General features: G+C 35.1%; 1 protein-coding gene across 1 annotated transcript in view; it reads right to left on the bottom strand.

Annotated features, from left to right (window-relative positions):
* The window catches only part of CFAP47 (cilia and flagella associated protein 47), a gene marked incomplete at its 3' end in the record, with an annotated part of 44,042 nt that extends 22,079 nt beyond the window's left edge, over positions 1–21,963 (bottom strand). Inside the window, exons 1-17 of the mRNA XM_057380342.1 lie at positions 21,802–21,963; positions 19,125–19,276; positions 16,954–17,069; positions 14,748–14,886; positions 12,372–12,600; positions 11,591–11,745; positions 10,710–10,843; positions 9,896–10,131; positions 8,974–9,166; positions 7,089–7,302; positions 6,588–6,740; positions 5,700–5,889; positions 5,500–5,596; positions 4,033–4,249; positions 3,165–3,409; positions 2,098–2,228; positions 812–934 (exon numbers count right to left, since the gene is read on the bottom strand). Of these exons, the coding sequence (XP_057236325.1) occupies positions 812–934; positions 2,098–2,228; positions 3,165–3,409; positions 4,033–4,249; positions 5,500–5,596; positions 5,700–5,889; positions 6,588–6,740; positions 7,089–7,302; positions 8,974–9,166; positions 9,896–10,131; positions 10,710–10,843; positions 11,591–11,745; positions 12,372–12,600; positions 14,748–14,886; positions 16,954–17,069; positions 19,125–19,276; positions 21,802–21,963 (2,886 nt within the window). The remainder of the gene's footprint in view (positions 1–811; positions 935–2,097; positions 2,229–3,164; positions 3,410–4,032; positions 4,250–5,499; positions 5,597–5,699; positions 5,890–6,587; positions 6,741–7,088; positions 7,303–8,973; positions 9,167–9,895; positions 10,132–10,709; positions 10,844–11,590; positions 11,746–12,371; positions 12,601–14,747; positions 14,887–16,953; positions 17,070–19,124; positions 19,277–21,801) is intronic.
* Between the last annotated feature and the right edge of the window lie 279 nt (positions 21,964–22,242).

Here is a 22,242-nt window from a genome sequence, read left to right as displayed (position 1 = left end):
AATCAGTCATGTCCCAGCTTAAGAGTAATTCTAGAGGCTAAAAAAGGCTGGGTATTTTTGTTTGTGTTACTGACTGTGCTGATTTTATTCTTTCAGGCCCATCCTCCAAGACTACAGTACTACTTGTTATTCAATGCTCAGATGATAAATAGAGAAATACGGTACAAATCCAAATAAATTAATCATGTTTCTTAGTACTGCAATAATRCAGTAACAAAAAGTCTGAGCATTTTAATGAAAATTATTTTGCTTCACWAAATAAAGCAATTATCCTGTGATCAGGAAAACTAATCAGAGGTTAGGTTTCCTACTAATTTTTGTATTATGTCTTAACCCACTCTGGCATCCATCTCATCCCTTATCCAATTCATTGCACAACCCCTCTTGCCCCAGGGGATGGTTTAGCAAAGTCATCCCATGTGCTGTGACTGCCCTGGGTCCCTGCAGGCACTGACTGGGCAGAATGGGCAAACAGTTTACTCCATCTCAGTGCAGGAAAACAGCCAAGGTCTAACTGCTTTTCCATAGAGTACCCCAGTAGGGGTTCTACCCTCACCCCTGGCTCTCATGGAGCTGCCAGAATCATTTAAGCCATCACCACTTTGTCTGTTCATCTCATCAGTGCAAATTTGACAGAAAGACAGAATTCCTACTGATATAAATTGTGTTTCTACAGAAAACATCACAAAAACCTAAATAGGTGCATATTTAATAACTGAAAACACCAAACCATAACATGATCTGGTAAAATTAACTCCTTTCTGCTCCCCAACCTAAGGAATTAAGTGTGCTAGAAATAATTTTTTCTTACTTTGAAGTATGCATGRTTGTGTCCTGTGTTCTGAATAGTGGCTGTCTTACAAGTAGTCAAACCCACTGGACTATGAACAAAGGATACAGTTGAAGTGATAAACTGGACTCTAGAAGCACCAAGCTATTAAAGAAAAAAAAATAAAAAAAAAAGTAAAAGAGAGACAGAGATAAAACAAGCAAACCGTACAACATACTAAGTACAAATAAATAATTCAGTCTAATTTTTTTACTACATAATGAGCTAATAGAGTTGTGTAAATACATAAATTGGAAGTATTCAAATAGAAAAACACAGCTTAAATGTGAGACAAGATTTACTCACTGTACTGAATTTATCTAGATTCAAATTGAAGAGACACAACTCCACAGATATTTCTGGACTAATTTCAAGACCAATAAAAATATTTTAATTAAATTTAATTTAATAGCACAAACTCCATTAATTCCAAATGTGTGATCACAACAAGACATTTCAGCTATTAATAGCAGTAGAAATGCAAACATTCTAATTTACACACATCCTGGTTTACATATGGCAAATTTCCAAGGCTTCAAAAGAAGAGAAAGAAAAAAAAAAAGCTACTGGCAAAAGAAAAACAAAAACAGACACTTCAAAAGGAAGGGTAAAGCATTCTTGGGTCCCAATGAAAATTCTAGAGCATGTAGTCAGTAGAATAGAGTGAAAAAAAAGTCTTTCTTCTTCCAGCCCTCTGGTATGCAATGGAAGACAACAAATTAATAACCAAATCTGAATGTCACTGTTAAGAAGACTAGCCAGAACATTGCCTCTCAAATATCATGTTCAAATAACAACACAAAATTAAATTAGAGCCTGTTGGTACCCGAATTTCTAAAACATACCTTCCCACACACACCTAGATTATTATATATATAAATAGTAACAATTAATAAATTATAATTAATAATTAATAATTAGTATTATTATTAATATATTATATATAATCTAAAAAACTGTCATATCACCTTTCAACCTTTGTTTAGTCAAACTAAGCAAACCAAACAGTAATTACCTCATAACAAATAAGGACCATTAAGCTGTGATGCCAAAGGAAGAGTATCATCAAAAGCAAGAAAAAGGTAAATTGCCTTTGCCTTGCCTTCTCCAYCATGTTTGTGAAGCATACTCTTCAGTTAAACATGTGAAATAAAAGCTATATGAAATCAAACTATTTTAATAAAAAAAGATTATATATTTAAGAAATTACTTGTTTTTAAAATAATCTACATATTTTTCTTCTCTAAAGCTGCTGTATGAATTGTTACCTTTGCAACACATTTCAACTTTATTGACTTTCCTTTGCGCACATACAAGAGGAATTCTCCTGTTTCTGGAGTGTGGAACCCTGGATGCCAAATAACTTCACACTCCAGATCACTGTAGGCCTCCACAAACCCTAAACATATGCACATAATTTAGATGTYACAGCATACACATGACAATTGTCAAATTACATTGTATAATATGGAATAATAAAGGCASATTAAAGTGAAATGACCTTCTGTTACTGAATATAAGCCTACATTTCTCAGGTGTTGAACAGTCTGATGAATTAAGTAAAATTAGGTTTTGGATTCTCATTACAATTGCATAATCTATTTATTAGTATCCTGCAATGAAACAGACTCAAAGTTTACTAGGATATTTTAGCCAGGAATTACTCTAATAGTCAACATTAAAAACAAAAATAAAAGAACGGACTATCCTTCTTGCAGAATAGCAACTTTGGAAAAGGTCATACACACTTTCTTGCCTGCAATTGAGTGTGAATTTGTATTAGCAGGAATATCTTTTCTCAAGAATCAGAGCACACCAAGTCAAATCCCTTCCAGTTAGCAGCTTTTTCTTTAATAATGGTGCTCCAACACACTCCTGCAGAATACTGCTTTTCAAATAAAGGAAGGTAAAAGCTACGCACACATCTAACAAATACTGATCCATGATGCAAATGCAAACTAATCCCAGATTTATTCCATTTGTGTTACTCAACCTTCATCAACTTTTTAGCTTCACTCAGCGCTTTTGGAAAATTTCCTGTCCTGATGAGCAGTATAATATTGCTGCCCAACTCCTGAAATGTCAGCAATCTGTGCTAAGAAAAATGTTTACACAAGCACTGCTGGCTGGGCATGGAAGCAGGGAGCTGGACTGAGCATGCATTCAGGGCAGGACTTACACAGAGAATGCTGCTGTGGTGCTAAGCTGTGATCTGCTTTTGGGACACACTGATATTGACACAAATCTAAAAATGTAGTTTATAGGATCAGCTAAATGTTTGTCTTATTAATACTGTTGACAAAGAAGATACACAYACTGTGTTTGCATAGCATACCTCTGGTTGGCCTTATAGAAAATGAAGGTTTTCGTTCTGGAGTTAAAGGTCTCCAAATAAAGGCAGCTGGATGGTTTCTGCGATTTAATACCTTGACAGTTCTTCTAAATTCTGTCCCTGCTAGGCTGCCAGCAATAGGAATCAAAATCAATTCCCTTTTAGACAGCTCAAGTTCAACAGGCAGTGCATTYGCAACTACCAGCACATGCCCAGCATGTTGGTTGTTTATTTTGTAACTGAAAGATCTGTAACACAAAAATACATCTCTCTCAATATTTTTATGGTTTTATTGTGTTGCAGGCAGAGTAAAATTTATGTGAAATATAAGCATTAGCAAGAAAATACTTTAAAAAAGAAATCTGAATGTGAACACAGTTTAGACTGGCAAGGGAAAAGTTTGCAATTGTTTTGCACTCTACTTAAATCATGTCAAAAGTAAAAATCATCCTAAAGGATGATCTACCTGACACAGTCATTTTAGCAACATTAGTAAAGAGAGAGTTCATAGCAGCTAAAAAGGCTAGAAAACAGTTTGCCTATACRTTTTCTCATGAGCTGCATGAAAAGACCTGAACATGGATGTAAGTGAAGCAATGATAGGAAAAGTACAGTAGTTTCCATTGAAATTTCTCTTAGCAAGTTCACTGTATTGGCAAACCTTTTTCCCTGATGCATCTGTAGCTATATAAGGCTTCTCATAGGACAGATTCATTGATTATTGGAATGTCATCAAAAATTAGGGTATGCCATTAAAAATTATCATGATTACACTTTAAAACCAGAAAGGTGTTTTGTTTTGTTTTGTTTTGTTTTAATTTTACTACTGCCAAGAATATGTGTAAAACAAGACAAATATAAAAAGCCTTACCTTTTAAACATTCCAACAGTCGTTGCTTCAAATACAACCGGAATATGAGTTTTTGTAAAAGGAGGCACCACCTGAGACAATGGGGATGTCTCCCGCAATTCCATAAATTCAATGTCAATTTGTATCCATATGTGAAATGACAAGTTATTGATGATGTGCAGCTCTCTGGTTGTTGTAGAATACACACAAACATCACCAAAATCTATAGCAGGAGGACCTGCAATATATAAGAAATAAGATCTTCAGCATTAATAAGTAAAAGCTAATRTAAGGAAACCTTAACTAATAAAACATTATGATCAAAACATTTTAGTTCTTCAAATTAAAAGCTTAGTCAACTATAAAAATCCTATAGTAGAACAAATTCTCACTAATATCTGGAAGTACATACAATGCATGTTCTCTGAATGTTTCCAGTAGGACAGGTCAAAAGCCAGCAATATTTATTTTTTAATTGTGCTTGTTTTAGTCAAYTATTAAAATAGGAAAAACAATGTGCTCATTACTAAGAATACTATTAATACCCACAAATACTTATTTTTGTTAAGCAGATATTTAAGTGGATAAATGACCAGCAATTCAYTGAAAATTTATTATGCAGCCTGTTGGTTTGCTCCCTGATGTGTGACCATTTGGTTTAATAATTCATGCCATTTGATAGTCACAATGATGGTCACAAAATTACTTCACTACCACATTTACTGCTATCACTCTTTTTTAGGCTGGTCTACAAATTTGAGTGCTCATGGCACAAATCAAACACCTTACAAAACTCCAAGTATTTTTGCATTATTATGTTTATTTTGTTCTACATTTCCCCAACTATATCAGTATACACAGCTACACTATTCAAGTTCTGGGTTGACTGAAAATAAAAAAAAAAAAAAAAAAGCCCAAGAAGCACTGAAAATTCTCTTTTTACTGCTAAAGAATTTGACTGAAGAAAAGCTGACCTTAAAATAGACCTGTAGTATGAACAAGTCTTGTTAGTTAGTCACTAAGAGATTTTAGAAGGTGTTACTCCTCATCACAGAGCATTACCCTGAAATTATTTTGATGGAGGATCCTGAAGTTTTTGTTTCGGGGGGCATCAATCTTAACTGTTAATTCCCAGAAATATTCTCAGCATTCCCGTGCTGATATTAATGCTGGTCCAGGTGCTATCCAATAACAAGGCAATAGTGTATGAGCAACTCTCACACTGTGCTGTGTTGATTTCTCTGTAAGAGGTTGTGGTAAGAGCAGTCTTCAAAGGAAGCTCTTCTTTTACATGTTCATACYTAATCATATCTCAGTATTTTCTGAGAAGTACAAAGCTTTAGTAAAACACTGCTGCAGGTATCCAGCTGCCTACAAATTAAACTGTTTTCTATTTAGGGTGGACAATTATGATCACAAATTGTGCTACTATGAATAAGTGTTTTTGAAACAACTATATACACTTAGCAACCAAATAAAAAACCTTACCAATGAATATTTGATGAAGCTGCTTGTGKGTCAAAGGTAGACGACAATCTTCCTTCTCCTGGTTAGAAGAKGGCATAGGATTAAGCCAGCTCCAAACCTGTGATAAGCACAAGATACTTTCTCAGAGCAGGATCAAAATTCTTGGTTTTTTATATAGTAAACACATTATGCCTACATTATTACTCAAGCATTTAACTTACTCCATTGTTTGTAGATTTAGAAACAATTGCTGCTAATTTTCGACCAGTTAACAGGCTCTTGTCATCTAAAGGAAGCATTTTGTGCTGTTTCTTGTCCTTGGGAATATCTGTGATTGAAATGTTTGGTGACTCAAGACCATCAGCAGGTTTAAGGCCTATGCTCACAGGATTGTTATAAATATAAAACTGCCTACRGGGAAGGAAATAAAAAAAATATAGAAGTCTAGAAGTTTGAGCATTCCATGATCTACACATTAAATTGTTTAATATTTTTAAACAAAACAAATAATATTTTAAATAGGAATATTTCATTATTTTAAAAAAAACTGCACATACAGAAAATGCCTTGACCATTTTTTTATTGTTTTGGTTTTTACTGTAAGATAAAGCTAGATGACCAGTAAGATTAAAGGCTTGTATCTGCTTCAGTCCACAGAATATATAATTCACGTACTGAATCCATTACTTGGGGTGAGCTAGACATCCTAGTTGGAAATTCGTATTTATTATACAGAAAGAAAATAATCCAAAATAATCAGTGTTATGGTTTTTTCCCATTAATCATAATCAAATCTTATTAAAACTTGACACCTTAATTTAAGTTCATTTTAAGCTCAAGTGCCCTGCCTCTATCCCTACATTTCACCCAGGAAGTGATCTCTATGTGTCTAACCTGAAGAAAACAGGTTTTTTGCATTATAAATGCATTATAAATGCATTATAAATGAAAGAATCAAGATCATAAGCACTTTGGCATGGGACAAATTTAGGTATTAACAAATTAACTTAACTAACTTAATTGGTGCCATTAATTTAATTCTGCAGATATATTCACATATTTTGTGTATGAGTCTAAAGTATTTATTTACCCTCTAAACCAAGTCTTACCTAGTAGCTTCTTTGTCTAAACGAYGCCGTCTTAAATTTTCAATGAAGTCGATGTAGTATTTCCTATTTTCTTCTCTAAATAGTCGTTCAGAGACAGTATAAGCAAAGTCTGGGTCTATGTAATTATATCTCTCAGTCTTTGTGAAAATAGTCCTAAATATTTAAAGAGAATTGTAGTTTTATTACATGTGTAAATTGATTCTGGGTCTTGTCAGAATGAAAACATATTGATTTTGATAMAAGTATTTTATTCCAAACATTCTTTTTATCGCAGCTGATAATTAATATTTGACCTTGTAAAGGTAACCACAAAACTAAAATATTGCAGCTGTAATAGCTACATTTGTAGCTTCACATAAGAAAATTTAGAAAGTTTATATGCAAGAGACTMAGAAATGCAATGAATTTTAAAGAACTTTCAGCCTGAAAAAAAAATCTTGATCTACTATATGATATATATATAAATGTGTGGGTTTAAATACTAGATTGACATAATTTTACCTGTACTTTTTATTCCATTCACTGGGTCTAAGGCTGGCTGCACGATCATTAGGAAAAGCTATAAGTGCATCATCCTTACAATCCCTGTTTTCMCGGTGAGCATGAATTTGTGTTTGTGTTGATTTCAGGATTGCCACAGGCGCTGTATCACTGAGCTGTCCTGTGTCCCGAGCAACAAACTGTCCAGTTGCATTGGAAATCAAGGGTGTTAGACCTTAAAATTCAAATAAAACATAAACTTTAACTAGTATTTTCCAAACAAAACTCAAAGTATTAGAAAACACATGTAATTTATAATGGTCCACCCAGCAGCAAACATCACACCAAAATCCAACTGCCTCCCTCAGCCTGGATCACACAGACACCAGAGCTCAAACCAGCTGTGTCCAGATGTGATGCTTTGTCTTGCACAGGCACATCATCAGACACTCAGAGCTGCCTCTGGCACATTTTTCAGTGTCCTAAAGTTTGTCTTAAGGGCTGCAAACACAGGCATGATTTTKGACAAAAATCTCCCAAGCTACGATAACTGAAAAGGCAGTTCAGATCTTTTTCACTCTAGTTTCAAAAAAACACATATCTATATAAATACTAAAGAGAAAAACTATGGTAGAAATAAGGCCATACTTCAACCACTTCCCTCACCTGAAAAAAAAATTGATAATTAAATATATTTAATTTACCTAATTTAGCCTTACTTTAATCCAAAATGGCTACAAAAAAAAAAATAAAACAAAAAAAAACAAACCAAAAACAAACAAAAAATAACTTTCCATCTTCTAAGTCATAGGAGTGATTACTTTTACTGGCCAGGAAGGCACAGTTTGAAAGAAGCTTCATCCCACTCTCTCCCCTGCCTTCATCTGAAACACAAGTAAACATACTCATCCACAGAGAGTGGAAGAAGACAACAGGAAGAAACAGAACCATCTAGAAAAGGATCTGAAAAAAACAAAATAATTTTTCCTCATACTCATCAATTCTTCATAGTCATGGATTGGAAATACCTTCCTGAACGTAGCAGGAATGCCCAGCATCTTATCAACCACTCTGGTACTTGTAGGAACATTTTATCATGCCTTTCCAGTAATTTCCTCTTTTTTTCTCCCTCACAGTCTAAAAAATGAGTATGGCCTTCCTGTTTCTCATTAGGGAGTACATCTTCAAGCGGCAGCAGTCAGAGTATTAAAGTTCCCCTTTTCAACACACAGACACCACATTGCACAACCACAACAGGCCAGGCCATTGCACTGGTGCTGCAGAGCCTGCAGAACATCTGATGCTTGAAAAAATCATGTTTCCCAGGACTGGTTTATAATCCAGTGACAGCTCAGTCAAATCTACTGCAAAGTGCTGTTTGTAGAAAACATTTGGAACATAAGGAAATAATTACAGACTAATTATTGCCTATCTTGAAAGATTCYTTATGTTGGCACAGGCTTCACAGGATGGGAAGAGTCAATGGACATGGGACAGGGGGCAGGCTGCTTGAACTGGCAGTAATAACTTTGAATCAATAAAGAACATCCCATTATCTTTCTTAAATTCTTCCTGTGCTTTACACATCTCTCAATTTGTTCCTGAAACATCTTAGCACTGTGCAGCGGCATTTCTTGCAAAAACTCATAAAAGTTAGATAATCATATGATGAAAATTCATGTTTTAATAGTTCAATTTCTGATAAAATGATGGSAGGGTGTACCATTATTTTAGCCATTGTTTTGTACTCTTATGGAGATACATCACACAGTTGAGCATTTCTTCCAGTCCCAAAGAGCTACTACTTTTTACAAGTAAACTAAAAACAGTAAAAAAACTTTTAAAATGCTAAACATGTGCTTTTAAAATATTTTATCACTCATTACTTGCATTTCTAGCATCTTACCAGGATTAACTGTGAATACGACACTTTTTGTTTTCGATTTGCACACACCAAGAAAAGTCAAATATAACTGATGAAAGGCTTTTGTCTTCAAAACATCTACATTATTTTTATCTACTCCGTTACCAATTATATCAATAATTTGCTTCATCTCAAATTTTCCTATTTGACGTGGAGTAAATGAAATCTTCACTTCCTGGAAAGGAAAATTCATAATGAGACACATGAGGCAGAAAATAAGAGTCAAGTTTTGTGTAATGTTCTATATGATTGAGTCACTGAGTCACTTCTTTCCACACTTACCTCCAAAAACCAGGGTTTGCAGAATATACCAACAGGCACATATAAATTAGCAATATATTATATTAGCAATATATTAATACTATATAGTATATTAYATTAGCAATACAAGATAATGTAAAAATGTGACACACTGGAATGCAACAAAGTCTCATTTGTTAATTTCTGAGAGAAATTCTGTGCCCTGACTTACTGTTTTGGGAAATTGTAAATGTTTCCATATTTGACTTATTATTTGAAAAATTTTCTTCCATTAAAATAAATGTTATCTTACTTGAATATTTATGATTTACTGAAACAAATTTAATGTACCTGCAAAAATATTTGAGTATAAATCAATCTTCTCAAGTCAGTAAAATAAAATTTAAAAAATTTACAGRTAGTACCCTTGTAAAGTTGCCTTAGTACTACAATTTTTTTCCAAATTTAAAATAGTATTTGCTTCTTGRAGTACAGGAAAGAACATTAAGAGACTGTACAAAATGAGAAAAAAATATATTTGCCTGACACTAAAAATCATTGCTACTAAAATGAAATTCCTCTGGTTTTCTTTCAATAAATTCCACTGCTAACTACTGTAAAATAATCTGCACAGTTACATAATCTAAAAKAAAGAGGGAGTTACCTTTTCAGATTTTTTTTTAAGTTTTCCTGTTTCAGGAGAAATATTGAAGTGAGCAGTCCTGCGGAAGCTGAATGTTACAGGGAGGAACTTGGATTCATTTTTTATTGTACAYAAAACTTGTGTTTGTTCACCCAAATAACAGTCCTTAAAATTAATTACTTCTCCTGGCTTAAAAGATAACGTCACAGGATACCCAGAGCCCATCAAAGCTAAGTCCACATGACGAGAATGACTCCCTGCATCAGAAAAACACAAAAACAAACAGAAAAAAAAACTTCTCACACCCATTATCTCATTAAGACAAAAGTCATGCTGGAGTTGTATGGTCACAAAATCACAAATCAGTGTGTTTATAATGCAATTTTTATAAACCTAACACAGAGACCTTTACTTATAACAGCTGTTAAATAATATATTCCATCAGTAAGGAAGTTGAGGATGATCAAAGATGCACTTGGAAATGCACAAAACTGGTATTCTAAAAGTGCTAGTGACTTGCARATGGCTGGGGGGTTTTGATATCCTTCAAATATTTGCATTTATAATTAATATAATTTAGAATTAAGTTGTAGGTGTTCATTCATGACACACGATTCCCTCCTTTCTACTCTCTGTTCAAAGAGGTATTGGTGCTGAAGCATTAAAGATGTAAATKAATTGATTTGTGTTGATATAAACAAACAAATATAAAAAKTAATTTACCATGAAGCTATTTAGATGACCAAGAATTTTTTTTWAAWTWAAAAAAATCAAGATATACAGTTTTATTATCCATATCTACATTTCTGATGGTGACTATAAATTTCTACCATACTTGTGGTTGCTGTGGTACCATCACTGAGGGTCGGTAGACCRCCACCTCTCATCCCAGCAGTTTCAAATCTCAGAAACAGGACATAATCTTGAATCAGTGATGAGTCATTCGTTTCAAAGTCTCTTTTAAATTTTCTGTAAGAGTGACAATTTGTAATTAAAAGACTGGAAGAAAAATAAACCACCAAACTTAACCCATAAAAAATCAAGAAATATTTTTGAACATCCACTCTGGCTTCTTTGCTGTCAGTAACATGTTGAACAAATGATCTTTTTACTTCCTTTCTGAAAAAGCAAACAGTAACAAATTTAAGCTCATCAATATCTGTGTGTTTATTATAGTGGCAATTTTTATATCTTTTCCAGTCCACAACAGTTTCCTAAACTAATACCACATGCATAGCAACTACATATATTTAGAGCTTAAGTAAGGGAAAATGGCAAGAGCGCATTAGGTTTTTCTTCATCCAAGAAGAAACGTTTCTTTATGTTTAGTTTTCATTTTTGTGTTGCTTGTTTTTTTTTAATGAGATGACAGCTCTCCAAAGTGTTTCACTCTCTTGGTGRTTAATAMATGGCAAAAACTAATAAAATTCTTRTTCTGAAAAAGACAAAACCAGCTTAACCAATTCTTGGTCCAAATACAGCTTTAGTGTAACATAAAACATAAAATCATAAAATCACTTCAGACTTTGCTTTCTGATTAGCAGAAYCATGCCAAGAAATTTCTTTTAACACACATAAATACATAAGAAGTTATTCAGAAATAATGTGCAGCCATATTAACTTGAAATTATTTTCTCTAACACAGCTCTTGCAGAATAGTGTAGACCAATCAATTTGTGTGTTTGTGTGTKCATTTAATTGGTATCACTCACTCACTCTGGACTAAAGCACAGTGTAACCATAGATTTTTCATAAGGCAGCAAAGTTCCTTGATCGGGAATGCACAAGATCAAGGTGGAAACATCTACATCTTTAGTTTTCAGGCTTAAGTCTTGTAAAACAGCATCTGTACTCTTCTGAAGATCTGTCCCCTAAAAAAATAATCAAAATACAGAATAGTTCAGCCTGTTCTGCTTTCCCTTTTGTGTTTGTATATTTACCTATATACATGCATTTTCATGTACAACAGATAACACAAGAAATAGTACTGACATAGTTATACATCACATGACTAATTAACTGATTTTTGAACCAATTTCATGTCAGTGTTTTGCATTCCCTTTTTTAAACATAATTCTCAATCTGATTATTTCACTGTCTGAGAAAAACAAGTGAAACCACAGATYATTAACATCTTAGAATTCAAAAYTGTATTTTGATMACTCCTAGTAAATAATAAGAAAACKAGTAGGATTTCAAGGAAAATTGCTCCAAAAACCCCAAACAAAACTACAAGAACCGTACCCAGTGAATGCACTTAAATTTGTTAAGGTTAAAATGTCACCTACTGAAACAAATAATTGAATTTAACTCAATTCTAAGGTTAAATTAAAGTAGAAAACGTATTGGCTAGACAGAAGATTCAGCAAGCCTATTGATCAGGAAATACTCTGACATAATAAACGATAGTAGAAAATGAATGTTTAGAAATAAAAACTGCAAACACAGAAATGAACACAAGTTTTCAACTAAAACAAAAACCAGAGCAGTTTCTTACCAACTCTCCTCCAATGGCATTGTCTTCCAGGACTGCTACCCAATCCATACATTCAGGGCTTTCATTGTATAAATATATTTTTTCAGTCTTTGAAGTCCCAAAGTAAAGACGTCCAAAGTTAATGCATTTCAGTACTTTTCCGCAAGACACTCCAATAACTTTGAGATCTTGTTCAACCACTACACCTCTGATCCATACTTCAGTGAAGCCACGATCATCCAACTCCACTCTGCCAGTAAGAGTAACAAGCAGCAATAGGTAATGGAGAGAAGTGTTAGAAATAATAAGATTTCTGGGCAAAAAAAAATTACAACATCCAAGCATTCAAATCACTGGCTTTCCACRGATAAACTAAGTGGGGAGCAGGGCAGACAGCATGTCCTTGACAATGGCCTAGCAGGAATAGCATCAATCAGGAAGAAACACACATTACATAGTGGAGTTTTGGGTTTGTTTTGTTTTTTGACTTTTTTTAAATGTTTGAAATGATAGGAACAACATCTGCAAAGAATTAGGTGTCCATAGACAATACACATTGCTCTTATTTCTAAGAGTCTTCATATCTAAATACCAATTGTAGCATACAAAACTTAATTTTCTTGTAGGGAACTGCCACTAAAAGTTCATTGAATAAACATGAAAAAACTGCTGCTGTTCCTGCCCGAGAGCTTGATCTTGATGATACCACAAATCACCAACAGATCATACAGACATTGTACTATTTTTTGTTATCAGAATTCTAGTGAAACAAAGCATATTTGTTCTTGATGAACAAAAGAATCAAGCAGTAATACACCCTGGTTTTCAAATAGAATCATCTGTCCTTATGAGCAGCCTCTGAACTGAAAAGAAAATTTAAATTAAAAAAAAATCCTTGGTTTTGAATAGTCATATATATAACTACACAAGGGATCTGGGAGAGGATCTCCAAATATCRTCTTTCAGCTCTTGAAGAGCAGATTCCTTTGAGAATAATTTTGCTTGCACATTGAAGGCAAACGTTCAGACAACATGGCAAATGTAAATAACTATCGTGTTTTCATGAAAACTGGACTATTTCTCAAAGTCATATTCCTGTCAAATACCCATTGCAAGACTTTAAATATCACCCTGTTTGTTTAAACACATATATGCGCATCAGTACACATATATATTTCTACATTTGTGCAAGGCTTGACAAGAAAACGTAACATTTCATCTTGTCTAAAGAATGTAACAGTAACTACTGAGAAACACCAAATTCATGGACAGAATTATGCAGAATTTAAGGCAGAAAATGGCTGTAGGATGAAATATGAGCTCTGTGTAGTCATGCTCTCTCAGTTGAATAGATAAATTATCTATTAGACTGCAGGAAAGTAGCCATTTACCTCAAACAAGGAGAAGAAAATTATGGTAGCAACCTGGACACCAAAAGTAAAGCAGAAGGCACTTAGCAACCAAAGGGTTGATATTTAGTAGCCAAAGAAAGTATTGTACAAAGGAGGATGTAACTGTGAAGCAGTAGCACAGACACCACCTTGCCTGTGACTCCAAGACAATTTTTCGTCTGTCATTCCCTTTTCTAACATGCCACCGCCAAAAGCAAGAACAGGAAGAACTGAACTTGAAGTACATCTTAATAATTTAAAATAAAACAGGAAACTTCCATACACATCCAAAAAAAAACCGCCCAAAAAGCTTAAACCACCAACCAAAACAAAAAAAAACAAAACCACTTAACAAACCAACCACGCCCACTCTCACATTGTCCAGAGAGGCTGTGAACTCYCCATCACTGGAAGCATTCAAGTCAGGCTGGACAGACTCTGAGCAATTTGKTCTGGTGGAAAATTCCTGCCCACAGCAGGTRGGTTGGAAATACAGGACTTTAAGGTCCCTTCCAAGCCAAACCATCCTGTGATTCTATGATTCTATAAGGCATGTATTTAAAARCAATCCACTCCAGTGTTGCAAATACATTCCCTCTAGTGAAAATAAGATACACCAAAGAACACCACAATGTTCCTGAAACTCCTGAAACACAAAGAGCTAAAAGAAAACAAGAAGTTACAGAAGCTAAGAAAAGTAGGGAAGACAGGATGTGCAGAAAGCTGAAAGATACAAAAGCTCTTGGTTAGTTTTATTCTGAGGAATGTGCAAACATCCCAGATCATTATAAAGTATGAAAGATCTTTATTAACACAGCCAGGTATACAATTATGCATCACTTTTCTGTGGAGATAATATAACAATCAAGTTAATTTAATAGAACTAAATATTAAAGACAATAACTGACAGGAACTGAATCTTCTTAGACAAACATTCATAATAAAGACTAGAATAAATAACAGACRAAAATGAAATTTATAGAGCTGCATTTCTTCATACACTCACTTCATCATTTCATTGATGACTCCAGGTGTATCTGTGCAGATATCCACTTCAATTGTCCTTACAGATTTTGCTTTTACCACTCCTCTGGCAGGTCTTATGTTAAGCAGGACAACCCCACCATATACTATACGAAATCCACCTAGAAAAACCAGAGCAGTAWACAGAATGTCACACAATATAAAGCTGTAGATTTATATTCTTCTAAAACACACTTGAAATTACACAACACATAATRCAGATGTTCACAAGCAGTACATTTTCCTATTTCCTAAGGAAACATGGAGTTAACCTTTTTAAAAGCTATTTCTAAGAGAGAGTAGATCATTATTTCCAAGCTTTCTTTAAATATTACACCCACGTGTCCAATTCCATTTTGCAAGCTGTGATGTTTACAGGAAAGGCACTCACATTCCAAACAGAAGTGACAATATCCTGAAACAGCTGTAAGTAACATTTTGCAAGTTATACCAAGTTATAGGCAGCTAGAGTAGCCAGAGAGTTAATTGCATATTGCAGGTAACAACAACTTCTATGATTTGGTCTGTACCCAATGTAAGTTACTGCAGAAGAGAACATTAAATATTTCTATAATATATAGATAAATATATGTTATAAAAATACTTYTATAAATGTGAAAAAACCCTATGTTTAACCAACAACACTAATCATCTGYCATTAGATCATAGACAAATTGTTTCAAATGTATGAAAAATGTGCTGACTTCATATAAAAGATAATCTCTTATATGAGATCAGAAGCAGGAAAAAAGGACTTATTTAGTGCATGGGATGAGATGTGAAATGCAATCCTCAAGTCTCAGGCTAGCACAGAGCACTTCCTGCTCACACAGTTTAGAAGCTGCTGTTAACTGTGACCTGCTTATTATGATTTACAGAGCCCACAGAAACACAAACTCAGCAGCTCTTTGTCTGCCCTCAAGACATTCTTTACTAACCATTGCCCTCATTCAAATTTTCATTCAATCCTAGAAAACTCCACCATGCAGCCTATATGTATCATGCAACCGTTTATAACTAGAAACAGTTACCTACACAATTTGAAAAAAATTATATCATACAATTTAGTTGTAGATGCACATGTACTGTAGGTTCTCTCATCTTCTTTCTAATCATAATTGCTCAAAGYAGTAAGTTAGCATGTATGAGAAAGACCTGATTATATAAACTGCATACTAATCTTTTAAGTTGAGCTGGCTGTAGAAAACACGCCCAATAATTTCTTTTTTCTTCCTCAAAAGAAAATTTTTTAAAAATCTGCTTTATCTAGACAGAAATTAGATATATATATATATTTAAATTATTTTTAATATTGCAACTCTTCTCTGTGTTCCTGTAATCATGCATTTTCTCTTGGTACAATATTTCATATGAAAATCTAGGAGACAAATGTTCACACAGCCTGGGCCTAATGCAAAAAAACCAGCTTGTAATGCAACAAAGAGCTGTACAAATGAGGAAAAAAAATAATTAACTGCCTTAAATTTGTTGTTTGAAACACAGCATAGCTGCCACCCTTCTTCTGGAAAAAGGCATCTGCAGCCTTGTCCAAGGCAAGTCACTGTCAAGTGCAAAAGGCAGTCACATAGGTTGTTTGGATCATGTGAGCATTCTAATCTTATGTTCCTTTATCCATGTTTCTGATTTTCCTTGGAATTGCTGCTCACAGAAGTTTAAGGATGTGCTTGTTCTAAAAGCTGTAGGATTTCAAAAGCTATGGCAGAAAAATAAAAAGCCTCTCATAATCTTCTAGCAACAAAGACAATTCAATTCCTGTCCTAGAGGACTTTAGCTTGGAAAGTGCAGGGAACTCGTAGTTGTTTATTCAAGAGAGAGGTCTGGGGATCACAGAAGCACAAAGCAAGAGCAGATGTGATTTGCTGCTGTCTACACTGAGCACACTAAGGCAATGGGCAACTATTATTCTTACATCTTTCAAATGGGACTCAAAAGTAGAGAACTCATAAAATTTTCAAAGTTCTAAACTATATTTTCTTTCCTAAATGGAAACATAGTACTGGTGACATAAGCAGCAGGCCATGTGCAACAACTGCAGCTACAATAATCACAATCTGCATAACCCAAATTTCAGTTAATTGCAGCTGGGTCACCAAAGTGTTAACTTGCATAAAATTATGTTTCAAATAAAAKAAACTATTTGTATGATTTAATGCATACTAAATATTTACCTGCARCTGATCCATGGTTAGCAATACTAATCTTTTTAGTAACTGTTTTGTTGTTTGCAATCATTTCACCAAAATCAAACTTTGATTCTATTTCCAGATAAGAGTATGGAATTAATCTGCAGAGAAAAGACAATATTATATTTCCCAAAACTTTAAAGTACCTTTGCATTTTAAAAGAAATTTGATTAAGCACTCCAGGGGAAGAGAGTTCTCTTTTTGTCCTAGTTCTATCAGAGTTTTGGCAACTCACTACAGCACTACAGCACACACAGGAAAGGTCTAAAAGAGAGGTACTTATCTATTAATCTGTTTAATGACTGACCATTCTGATTTGAAAACAATATCTCTTTAAACAATTAGTCAAAATTTAATTAATATACTTCTGTTTCATTTCCAATACATTATCATAGTACTTTAAATAAAACTATCCTGAATTAGTTCATCACAAAATTAGACCAAATAATTCATTATGAGCCTGAACTAAGAGCAGAGAAGTGCCAATATCCATGTAAAGTCTTGTGTTTGATATATACTTCTTGTGACTTCAACAAAACTTATTACAACAGACAGAAGTGTGTAATGACAAGCCACAAGCTACTTTTATTATTTATTTAAGACCCTCAGCAAGTATGATGACATCACTGGGTACTTTTTAGGCATMATGAATAGATCATGCCTCAGGAAACTTGTATTTTAAAGACTCCAATCTTTAATACAATGATACCTCTGATCTCACATAAAACTGTGTTTCAAATCAATTTTAATTTTACATGAGCACAGCAGTCTGTCTCTTCTTAGCCACAAATAGGAACATGCAGGAACAATTCCATCTCCTGATCTGTGTTACATGCAGCACAGAAGGCTTAAAGGAGAAGGAAGAAAAATATCCTTGATTGAGTGAGGTAGATCCTGCCCAAATATTCAATTGCATTATGGGAAGATGAGGGGCAAGGAAGGGATAGAGGCAAAAAATTAAATCAAGAAACACCACAAAAGAATTTGCTCTCAGGAATTTTAATACAGTTTTTAATTCTCTTTGATAATTTATTGTAATGCAAAAAAAATAATGTAGTAAATTCCTTAAAGAGATGCTAGACCAGCAGGATGTGGCAAAAAAGCCCCATAAAATAATTTAAATTTAAAAAAAAACAAATCATCTATCAAGATTAGTGTACACTCACAAAAATTGTAAAAATTTTACTTTGCAAGTATCCAGACATTCTTACAAGAAGTTTCACCGGAAAAAAAACAAAAGTACTTCTCCTCTCAAGATCTAAGTATCTATCTTTTCAAGTGGGCAGAAATAAGCATACATTATAAATAAAATGAGATTTTCTAATAGATACAGACCTATGCAAAAGGGAGGTAGTCAAGGTAAAGGTTTGGAGTTTGTTTTTTTAATACAGTGTGAGGTTTATTTGTTTGCTCTGGTTTGCTAGTTGGGGTTTTTTTATGAAGATGGAATTTACTGGTTTTGCATGACACTAATTATATTTTGGAAAACATTGAATAAAATCATAAAATATCCTTGTTTTTTCCAAAYACACACAGAAATTTATTATTAAAGCCTGACAACGTTTTCTCTGCAAAACACAGTTAAACATGAAGATTTTAAGTACTTAATCTATTGCARGTCCTTTCCAGAAAGGAGTCCCCAGTAGCATTATAATTCTTCCTATGTGCCTTTCCTTCACCATACTACCCTAACAAAAATTTTCAAAAGTCCTTGTGATGTTGCTCTAAAGCATGCACCCTATTTTTAGAATTAGGCAACAYATGTTTCACTACAATTCAGATTTGAAACTGTTACAATTACTGCAAAATCTTTTATGTAAGTGATTTAGTATGAAGGGAAGACATTAAAAGTAATTGTTAATTTSTCTAATAGTACAGAATTCAAAATTRCCAACATTATCAAAATCAAGTTAGATTATGGCAAAACTAAAAATCCAGACTCTCTATAATTTCAGAGGGACATCACCCCAATTAACATCTTACCCTTGTGCTGTTATGAAAAAAAAAGAAAAATCTTACTGTTGTAAGAAAACTAGTTTGTTTTCCATGCAATTGACAGACTAATTACAAAGCCATATCTGACATGTATAAGTAAACTTTCCAACACATTAATCTGCAAATATTAAGAGCAGCATGTGAGCTTCTTAATATCATACCCAAGCAGGGGGATATGAACTYTGTCATCGTCTACTAAAAGAACGAGTTTGTCTTGAAGATCTTCTGCACGGTCAGGAGAATATTCCACARTAGCTTTAATTTGAAGTCCAGATGCAACAGGTTTTTCTGGATTTTTCACAATCAATTTAAACTGCAATTTAAAAAAATATTCTTTTAATTGTTACACGTTTCTAGATTAAGAAGGATATACATTTATCCTTTTTTAGGATATTTAGTTTATTTTCAGAAGAATATGAAGATTAAAATTTAACATGATCTTTATATGCAGAATTTTATAATTTTACCTCCCTATTTACTGAATTTCCGACTTTTTACAGAAAAAGAGAAAGACAGAATGAACTAGCAAAATTTTCTAGTCTTTCCAAGAGAGCTCCAGCTTTTCCTATTGTTGCAGAAAACCTTCAGAAGCAATAGAAAATTAAATCAGTGAAAACTACTTTTAGTGCTGAGAAAATAAGAAAGATTGAGTCTCAGTTCAAAACAGCAAACAGGAACAGGTTAGAGCTCCCTCTAGGTCTGACTGACATCAACAGAAAGTTTCACTGCACACTGAAAATCTGCTTGAAAGGCACCTCCAATCTTGGTGGTGAAATGAAAGGGAAAAAAAACCAGAAGGATGAAAAGCACCCTTTCCTCTCTCAAAACAATAATGCTGGATTACTTGTCAGTAAGTGTCTGTTTAAATCCACCATCCCCTGTACCTTCTCTTGAAAAGAAGACACAAGTAACCCACCATCAGCACACAGAGGGAAATCCAGCACTTCCCACATTCCTAGGAAAGCCTCAAAGTGAAGTCTAGAGCTCCTTTGGTGGCTGTCTCCTTACAATTCACATTACCCTGTGCACAGTGGGCTTCTGCTCTTTATGTCCAGTTCKAATGTTGTTTATTCCTGAAAGACAGTCTTCCCTATATTCTAAGTTTTCTGTTCTAATTTATGTTCTAAACATGCAAACATAATTTACCACTTGCTACCTATGTTGTCTTAGCATCTCCTTCTATTCCTTTAGAATCCTTCTAGCAGTTTACTCAGCTAAAGGAAATTTGTTATGTCATGCACATCATAATKATGGGCTTCATATTGAAARAGMAGCCATATTTTAATTCTGAGATGTRTAAAATMKAMCYCTTRTCTAAAAAGAATTAAACATYSAAGCATATTCATTTTATACAAGGCAAAATTAATATATTGTACTAAGAACATTCAAAAAAAAACTATGAAAAACTGCTTTGTGATCTTAATTTCTTGAAAGGCATTTCTTGGCCATGCACTATGACAGCTCAAGGTTATGTTTCAGTGCTTGCACTCTATACATGCAAKGCATCAGAATATATTTCAGAGGAGTCATACACTTCAGAGCCTTGCAATCACAGACAGCAACACAAGGGCAACGCAACAGACCTTTCTGGAAATGAGTGTGAAGTGCAATCTTGTCCCCTAGCTGTCATCTTGGTCATCATCTCATGTACAATGGAATAAAAATATTAAGCAAAAGGCAAGAGTTAATCACAAAGGGAAAAACCCCAAAGCAATGATTCAGTAACCTTTTTTCTTTTTTAAAATTGACTCTGCCTTTCCGCTTCTGGAGCAATGAAAAATTGATAAGGCTGATGAAAACTAACAAAAYACAATAAGCACAGCCCTACCAAATCAAGCACTCTCAACAGTTGCCAGCTCATACCAAAAGCCTTCAGCTACAGCTTAATAAGAATGAAGCTGCCACTCTTGCCCTCACAAAGAAAGGCTCACTACTCAGGTAGTGAAATTATTCAAGGTACTTCAATTGTCTGAAAATCATATTGATGACTACCCTGAATTATTCATAGTTCAAGTTTCTATGAACACAAAGCAACATCAGCTTCTGTTGAACCCCTGATGCCAGTTCAACCCAGCCTTCTGATCATAATTCTGACATAATTTACAAATAATAAACTACTAACCACAGCAGGGTTTTGCTGAAGCYGCAGAGGTTATGAGGGCTCAGCTAGTTAGAACTGTAAAGATACATTTGCCTTTAAAGAGCCTGGCACTACAATGACTTTTCCAGAACTTATGTTATTAATAGCAGTCACACTATATTGAGAAAACATTGCRAAGCTCCTCTTTTCTGAGAAAATTCTTAGGAAGCAAGCACAATGGGACTGCTCCAGTCAAAAAACTATAAAGTATACAGCYCAGAAATTAAGAGAGCCATCACTTCCAGATTTTGGTGTTCACACCACAGCCATTTCTACAGAATTTTCCCTGAAGTTACGAGGAACTCATGGGCTTCCTGCGGGATGAATTCTGGAGAACACAAAATCAGCCAAGACGGCAAAGCAGGATTTGCTGCCAACAAGAGACTTGATCACAGAACCASTAMGGTTGGMAAATACCTCWAAGATCATCAAGCTTAACTGTTAATGGCTGATGTAGCTAGGAAAGGCTGTTTATTTTTACTGAAACTATGGATTTAAGAAAGAAGGAAGCTCTCTCTAAACTGTTCCCATCCTCAGGGGAATAAAGGACAGGCAAGCTCAGAGTTCCCTTAGTTCTGCCGCTGTTGCCGCGGGCTGGAGCGGTGCGAGGCGCTGCCCGAGGAAACGCAGCGCGGCCGCTGTTTGAGGAGAGGCGGCCGCGGGCACACCCCTGCGCCTCCCTCCCGGCCGGCCCTCACCTGGGGCCGGTTCGGCGGCAGCAGCTGCAGGCGGCAGGTGCCSGCCCGCAGGTTCTGCACGGTGAGCGAGGCGCGGTAGTGGTTCCCCGGGGCCGCGTTGCTGAAGCGCAGCTCGGCCGGGGCGATGCGCACCCCACACACGTCCCGCCACTGCTCCGCCATGGCCCCCCGCCGGCAGCGGCCGCTTAGCAACGGACGCGCGGCGCTGATTGGAGGAAAAGCCGCGGGGAGGCCAAAACCCACCAATCGGAACGGGGGAAGCGGGCTCGGGTGAACTCGGCTCGGCTCGGCTCGGCTCGGCTCGGCTCGGCTCGGCGCTGCCTGAGGGGGTGCCCGGATCCCGGTGCCATCCCGTGAGGGCCAAGTTGGGCAGGAGCTGTCAAGGGATAAAAACCCCAGACTCACCTTTTTGGAAGTGCACCAAAAATGGCCTCATCCCAT

The sequence above is a fragment of the Malurus melanocephalus genome, unplaced genomic scaffold, assembly GCF_030028575.1.
Source record: "Malurus melanocephalus ecotype Western Australia unplaced genomic scaffold, MMel_1.1 scaffold_448, whole genome shotgun sequence".
NCBI lineage: Eukaryota > Metazoa > Chordata > Aves > Passeriformes > Maluridae > Malurus > Malurus melanocephalus.
The sequence above is the reverse complement of the archived record's forward strand: the minus strand, read 5'-3'. Positions and strand labels throughout refer to the sequence as shown.